The sequence below is a fragment of the Entelurus aequoreus genome, linkage group LG06 (assembly GCF_033978785.1).
Source record: "Entelurus aequoreus isolate RoL-2023_Sb linkage group LG06, RoL_Eaeq_v1.1, whole genome shotgun sequence".
NCBI classification, from domain to species: Eukaryota; Metazoa; Chordata; class Actinopteri; order Syngnathiformes; family Syngnathidae; genus Entelurus; species Entelurus aequoreus.
Window position 1 is genome coordinate 33,913,052 of NC_084736.1, and position 8,963 is coordinate 33,922,014.

General features: G+C 30.6%; 1 protein-coding gene across 1 annotated transcript in view; it reads right to left on the minus strand.

Moving 5' to 3' along the window:
• LOC133652728 (homeobox protein Hox-B9a-like) overlaps positions 1–4,663 on the minus strand; it is a 45,950-nt gene extending 41,287 nt beyond the window's left edge. The window contains exon 1 of the mRNA XM_062051781.1: positions 4,186–4,663. Within this exon, the coding sequence (XP_061907765.1) occupies positions 4,186–4,663 (478 nt within the window). The remainder of the gene's footprint in view (positions 1–4,185) is intronic.
• Between the last annotated feature and the right edge of the window lie 4,300 nt (positions 4,664–8,963).

Sequence of the window (8,963 nt, forward strand, 5' to 3'; positions counted from 1 at the left end):
GCAAGATTGAATCTATTGTAACCTATTTTTATGGGCTTTCCTCTTTGTGATGTTAATTCCTGTTACACGCTGTCATACAGTATATGCCTTGCGCTCTTATTTTGAAGGCGCTAAGAGCGGAAGTGATGACACGTTGGAGTGGAGCGGAGGTTTTTGAAAGAAGGTAAATAAAGTGGTCCTCGTGTAAACTGGAGCCTCCGTGTTTATTATTTTGTAGTTTCATACAGTAAATGCAACATTTATAAACCGTCGGTTACACTATTTAAAAAAGTTATTTAATTAGAAGCCAAAAAGTGCAAAAGCAATAATGTTTGTGTTGGAGGAGTTGTGAATGACCGGAGGGCCACAACATTAGGTACACCTGCAGACTGCAGCACGGACTTCATATTCATTCATTCACAACTCCTCCAACACGAACATTATTGTTTTTGCTCTTTTTGGCTTCTTATTAAATAACTTTTTTAAATAGATTAAATCTTGCACGTGGAAAGTTTAAGTGTGGGCTTTAGTTGATAACACTCCCGTCAGGGGGTGCATTCTACGACGGGAGTGCATTAATCCAGCACAACAGCGGGGCATGGACTTCATTTATAAGTAAAGGTAAGACCATAATAACGTTTTTTTTTATTAAATATGCTTTTTTGTGTGCAACAGTTTGCATGTGTAAAGTTAAAGTTAAGTTAAAGTACCAATGATTGTCACACACACACAGGTATGGTGAAATGTGTCCTCTGCATTTGACCCATCCCTTGATCACCCCCTAGGAGGTGAGGGGAGCAGTGGGCAGCAGCGGCGCCGCGCCCGGGAATAATTTTTGGTGATTTAACCCCCAATTCCAACCCTTGATGCTGAGTGCCAAGCAGGGAAGAATGCTGGTATGAGCTTTTAAACATAACCCGTTAACTGCTGCCAATCAAATGGTGAATAAGATACTCTTTAGGGTTCATATGTTTGTAAATCTGACTGTGATGAAGTCAGTGCCTCACCAGCCATGAACCTCACCGCACGTCACTGATATATATATATATATATATATATATATATATGCACATTATACTGACTTTTAAATTACTTAATGATTTTATGTTGTGATTTCAATCAGTGGACAAATGCAGTGAAAATATTCCAGATGAAAGAGAATTTGTGCTTTTATTTTGGAACTTTGGTCAAAGTTTTCAGTGTGGTGGCAAAAAGAGTTGAACATTGCACTGTTGGAGTTGTTTGAAAGCCTGGAGACATGGAGACCTTCTCAAATAACAAATATTAAAAGGAATTTCTCTCATAGAAAAGAAGGATTTGTGTGAAAATTGGTAAAAAAAAAAAAAAATTGTAGTCAAATATTCTGCATGAGTTCCATGTTTTTGTCGATAAATGATATCACCATACAACTTTTCCACTTCCGATAATGTCATAATATCAGAGCCTCGCGTCTTGGCTGATATGATATCAGCAGGAATCATACATGTGTTGTTTAGTAGTGTGGTGTGTTAGAAAAGGTTTGGTCATTCATGGAACATATTGATTATTATTTTTATCTCAAATATAGATGTGTGCTATCATTAAATTTAAGTGGTGTGGGAATTGTTTTTTGTGACGCCTAGTGGTCAAAATAATTCATATGTGACACAGATCGTAAACTTGTACTGAGTATTTGTTTTTATTGTGATGACCTGTCACATAACTGGCACATGACTGACACATGACAGGCACTTGACTGGCACATGACTGGCACATGACTAACGCTTGACTGGCACATGACTGGCACAAGACAGGCACATGACTAACAAATAACTGGCACTTGATTGGCACATGACTAACAAATGACTGGCACATGATTAACACATGACTGGCACATGACTAACACATGACTGGCATGTGACTGGCACATGACTCACACATGACTGACACTTGACAGCATGCAATGCCAGGCTTCCCACTAACTGACAAAGAAACAGATAACAGATTTGGTGTCCAGTTCAAAGTGTGACATGATTTAAAAATTTGAGAGTTGACTTTTGTATTTTACATGAGTTATTATTTGTACAAACATGGTGCAAAGTAATTCATGATTTGTTAAAAAATGTTAGTGGCTAGCTAGTTAAAATGGGATATTGTGATTTCACAAGACTGTCTTAGAAGTGATCATTTGAAAATGTTCAATTTGAAAAATGTGCACTTAGAGAAAATATAAAAATAAAGTGTTGCATATTGATATTTATCTGTTTCTATATATATTTATTGTGAGAAATCATTAAGATGATCAGTGTTTCCACAAAGATAAATATCATTAATTATTAATAATAACAGAGTTAAAGGTAAATTGAGCAAATTGGCTACTTCTGGCAATTTATTTAAGTGTGTATCTAACTGGTAGCCCTTCGCATTAATCAGTACCCAAGAAGTAGCCCTTGGTTTGAAAAAGGTTGGTGACCCCTGTGATAAATAATATCTTATATTGTTTAAATACCTGATAAATACTATCTGATATTGTTTAAATTTATGATAAATAATAGTTGATATTGTTTCAAAACATGATAAATAATATCTGATACTGTTTAACTATATAATAAATAATATCTGATATTGTTTAAGTATATAATAAATACTATCTGATATTGTTTAAATATAAAATAAATACTATCTGATATTGTTTCTTAAGAGTGTCCAACCTTTGAGGCTGGTTCTGACAAATGAAAGAAGTGCAAACAATAATATAAATATATAAATATTAGAAATATTCAACAAGACAAATATGCAAACAACTTCAAGTAAAAAAAAAAAAAATCCTGCATGGCAGCTTTTATGTTGTCATGGTGACAAATCTTATTTCACATTAATATTTATGGTCATTAATCTGTGTTGTTATGATTTTATGTATTTAATAACCATTCCAACACAATCAAAAAGAAATATTTTTGAAATATTATTCAAGTCAACGTTTTAACTTTATTACTTTTTTGGGGCCGTAGTTTCTTTAAACTAAATAACTTTTTTCTGTGATAAAATTATTCAATTACAACTTTTAGATAAATGTGTTGTTTTCAAACAAAATCAATACAACAATGTTTTATGTATATATATATATATATATATATATATATATATATATATATATATATATATATATATATATATATATATATATATATATATATATATATATATATATATACATATATATATATATATATATATATATATATATATATATATATATATATATATATATATATATATATATACATGCATACATATATATATATATATATATATATATATATATATATATATATATATATATATATATATATATAATACCAAAAAATGTATTTATAATTAATATATGTTTAAAAACAATTAATACATTGTATATATATATATATATATATATATATATATATATATATATATATATATATATATATATATATATATATATATATATATATATATATATATATATATATACATATATTTATTAAGTGTAATTCCTTTTTTTAAATAATAATGAATACTTATATAATAATTTATACATTTTTAAATAATAAATACATTAATACATTTTATATATAAAATGTATTTATATATATATATATATATATATATATATATATATATATATATATATATATATATATATATATATATATATATATATATATATATATATACAGTATATATATATACATACATACATACATACATATAAATAATAATTAATTTTTAAAAAATTAACAATAATTTCTACATCTTTAAATAATAAATACATTAATACATTTATATATATATATATATATATATATATATATATATATATATATATATATATATATATATATATATATATATATATATATATATATATATACATATATATATATATATATATATATATATATATATATGTGTGTGTGTGTGTGTGTGTGTGTGTGTGTGTGTGTGTGTGTGTGTGTGTGTGTGTGTGTGTGTGTGTGTGTGTGTGTGTGTGTGTGTAATAATAGATATATATAATGATATTAATTTAAAAGTATATAAAAATGATTCTTTGAGCTGGAAAAGTTGGAGGCCACAACAAAGTATATTTTAAAAATGTTATCTTGGCAAATTCCTTCTTTGTTGTTTTACAACATGAAAGTATTTACAATCGTCTTTGTTTCACTTTCACTTCCTGCCGCCATCACTTACTTTGATCTTCTTTGTCCTCGCCGCCCTCACGAGCCTCCACGTTGCCCCGGAAGCCCGCAGACGGGACGATGTCGGCAGCCGGTGCCGCGGATCTGGAGCCGGACTCCAGGATGAAGGGGCCGCCGTCTTGGTGTTGTTGTTGTTGTTGTTGTTGTCCTGCGCTTTTGGCGCCAAGGAGCTGAGGTTCCAGCTTGACGGCATCGGGAACGCGCTGCGCGGGCCCGCAGTCCAGCCAGGAGCGCAGGTACCGCGGCTCGGCGGCCGGTAAATAGGGCTGGTAGTGCGGGCCGAACGGACTCCAGGAGGCGGGGAAGCTGCAGGGCGGGAAGGAGTCCGCCAGCGGGTGCTCGGACGCCGGCAGCGGACACGGCCCCGCGGCGCTGGAGCCCGGGTACTGAACCCCGGGGAAGACCTCCTCGCTCTCCTGGCCGATGATGGCGTCCACGTAGTAGCTGCTGACTGGCCCCGAAATAGACATCTTGCGATATCATTCCTGTATCCTCTAGCAACTTTCTTTTCGCATTCTTCTCATCTTCTTCTTCTTCTTCGTCTTCTTCTTCCTGCGTCCTCCTCTCTTTCCTCCACGCCCTCTCTCTCCTCCGGCTTTCCCCGCCACGCACCGAACACACGATACAGAGCCAGCTGGTATCGCCCCGTATCGATGCAAGACCGGGCCGATACACGGCAGTTCGTTCTGATCTTTATCGAAATATAAACCTGCGCTTAATATAAAAGGAAAATGTGTCAGCATTGGACGAGAACAAGTGGACTCAATAATAAACACATGCATGCATTTATGAAGTGGAATACGTCATCATCAATACATTTATTTAAATAACAATTAATACATTTTTCAATAATAATTCATATTTTTTGTAATAATAATTAATACATTTTAAAATAAAAATGTGTAAGTTTTTTACATAATAAGTATTACATTTTTGAAGTGTAATACATTTTAAATAATTAATATTTTTGTAATAATAATCAATACATTTTAAAATATTTTTTTTATTTTTTTTACATAATAATTAATACATTTTTGAAGTGTTATACATTTTAAATAATAATTGATACATTTAAAAAAAATTATAATTTTTTTTTCAAATAATACATTTTTCAAATAATAATTAATACATTTTTTAATAATTTATAAATGTTTCAAATAATTAATCAAATGTTTTAAATAATTAATACAATTTTCAAATAATACCTAAATTTTTCAAATAACAATTAATACATTTGTTTCAAATAATAATACATTTGTTTAAAATAATAATATATTTTTCAAATAATATCTAATAAAAAATTTAAATAATCAATACATTTCAAATAATACTTTATAAATTTTAAAATGATAATTAATACATTTTAAAATAACATTGTATATTTTTTTGAAATAATAATTAATACATTTAAAAATAACAAACACATAAATACAATTTTGAAGTGTAATACATTTTTTAAATAATAATTAATGCATTTAAAATAATGAATACATTTTAAAATAATAATTAATACATTTTAAATAATATTTAATACATTTTGTATTAATAACAATACATTTTAAATAATAATTAATGCATTTTTAAAATAATAAAAAATAAATTTTACAATAATAAATAAGACGTTTAAAAATAATAAACAAGACATTTTGAAATAATAATTAATGCATTTAAAAAGAAATAAACACATTAATACATTTTTGAAGTGCGAAACAGAAAATATCCTGAATAATATTTTCTGACCCTAAACCTTAAATGATATATTTGTTAATTGTGATGTGTTTTAATATTAAGATATTTTTACATCGAATTTACTCATTTAGAAATAATAAGGAAACCAATCTAAACAATAGTATGATCATATTTACCATTAAAGAGCAAACTGTGCTTCAAAACAGCAAATACACATTTGATGTCTTCATATTTAGCTCGCATGTATTTTTTGAAGTCTCTTTTCCATATTTGTGATGTTTTCATTAGTTTTCATATATTTGCTCATTTAAAAAAGCAAACACGACTCATTAAATCCTTCAACGTCCTCCAACAACGCATTCCCTTTATTTGTAAACAACAACAACAACAACAAAATACGTAAATTGAGGACTAACAAATCGTTTTAATGTGCTAAGTATCGATTTCATAATCAAAGGATGACAAAAGGAGAACATATTTATTGACAATACATCAAAAACACACTGCGTGTATTTATAAAGTTAATTGTTTATTTTCTTGACTTGAAGATTAATTCATTTCTTTAATTCTAAAGTAATGCACTTTTAAAAGTCTTAATTTGCAACTTTTTTTATAAGTATAATATAGTATATTATAAATATAATCAATTATTAATGCGACCTGGCTGGACGCATTAATAATTGATTATATTTATAAACAAAATACACAAAATGTGCCCATAAAGATGCAAACAACTTGAATCAATGTCTAAACAAAAACATTTGTAATTTTGTACATGGCAATAATATATTTCATTATCAATTAAATGTACCTTTATTTTGAATATAGAAATTAAGCTGCAAGCTCACTTTGAACAATAATCGCTGCTGTTCGCTAAATTGTACTTTTTGAACGGCAGCACGTTCTCAATAATATTTAATATTAATATTTCAATTAATATGTGAATTAATAATATTTCAATTCAATTCATATTTAATATTTATAAGTGCTCATTTGAAAAAAACATGTTTATATATGGCTAATGTGATTTTTTATAGTTAATTAAAGACAATTATAATTGTAAAAATGTTTTATTTACGATTATTATTATTTACATTTACTTTCGTCACCTTAGTAATGAGTGCTATTATTTTTAAGTATTTATTTGATAGTGTGATTTTGTTTTATAGTTAAAGATAATTATACTTATATTTACAATTATTATTATTATTTAAATGGACTTTCGACACATTTGTAGTAAGTGTTACTTTTTCTGAAGTATTGATTTGATAATGTGATGTTTTTATAGTTAATTGAATATAATTATAATTGTAAAAATATGTTAGTGCGTCTACGAAGGTCCTGAGTAGTCGTGAGTTCAATCCCGGCCTCGGGATCTTTCTGTGTGGAGTTTGCATGTCCTCCCCGTGACTGCGTGGGTTCCCTCCGGGTACTCCGGCTTCCTCCCACCTCCAAAGACATGCACCTGGGGATAGGTTGATTGGCAACACTAAAATTGGCCCTAGTGTGTGAATGTGAGCGTGAATGTTGTCTGTCTATCTGTGTTGGCCCTGTGATGAGGTGGCGACTTGTCCAGGGTGTACCCCGCCTTCCGCCCGATTGTAGCTGAGATAGGCTCCAGCGCCCCCCGCGACCCTGAAGGGAATAAGCGGTAGAAAATGGATGGATGGATGTTTTATTTACGATTATTATTTACTTTCGTCACCTTTGTAATGAGTGCTACTATTTTTAAAGTATTTATTTTATAGTGTGATTTGTTTTATAGTTAAAGATAATTATAATTATATTTACAATTAGTATTATTTAAATGTACTTTCGTCGCCTTTGTAGTAAGTGCTACAATTTTTCAAAGTATTTATTTGATAATGTGATTTTTTTATAGTTAATTAAAGACAATTATAATTGTAAAATTAGTTTTATTCACGAATGTTATTTAAAGTGTCGTCACCTTTGTAATAAGTGCTGATATTTTCAAAGTGTTTATTAGATTTTTGTGCAAGAAGACTAATGTTTTGTTGAAAAAAAAAGACAATTTGACAAAATAATAATGAACTTTTCCTCCCAACTTGTCCATGTTTTACAGGAGGCCCTAATGATGCCGCTAATGACGTCGGTCATATTTAATGCCTGTATCATTCTTTTATACGCCCGCGGGCCCCAAATGGCCCCCAGGCCGGACTCCGCGCGGAAATCTTACCGCCCCTGCACATGAACGTCTCGTGACGTGTTTTACTGTGGCATTAACTTCTGCCGTTGCCGTTAACGTTAACGAGCACCGGCAAGTGTTCGCGCGCACTATTTTTGAGTCGCTTTCAAAAGCGTCATAAAATTCACGGCTTCACTTTTATGGCGCTGATATACGAGGCAGGTCCTACTTGTGCGGGCCCACGCCGGGACACGTCCCACTCCGCCGCCGGACTGCCAGCCGCCAACACCGGAATAGAAGCGCGCGAACGAACGGATGAATGAATGAATTAATTAATTAATGAATGACTTCCGGATCGGATTTACTTGATTCTGGACTCAAAATGTTTTTGTAAGTTTCATCACTTTTTAAAAAAATCGTATTATTGGGCTGGGATAATAATATAAATACATGAAGTTTGTGTGTGTAAAAAAGTTAGTGTATTAGATTATGTATATTCAATTGTAATTATTATGTATATTTATCAATAAGTTATGTATATGTAATGAAACGTGCATGTTATGACTCCCTAAAAGAATCATAAATATTATCTGGGTTTGAATATTCATGTGAGGATCGAAGGTTGACGATTAAGAACATCCAATTCCAATTCGAATCTTTAATATAATCCAACATTCCTGCACGTCTTCATATTTTTATTTTCAACATCTCCTCATAAGCATTTGTTTTCCCAGATGTCAGAAAGCCAAAAATTGTATCGATTTTTTTTCTCCCTTAACCTGTTTTTTGTTTTTGGTCGACAAGTCGTACTTAATTTGCCGGTCCTTGAACGCACCACGGTGACATTCTGCTGCGTTTGAACAATGACGTCTTGTTTGTATTTCATTTCTTCTTTTTTTTAAACTAATAATTAACAATTTTTTTAAAATAATAAT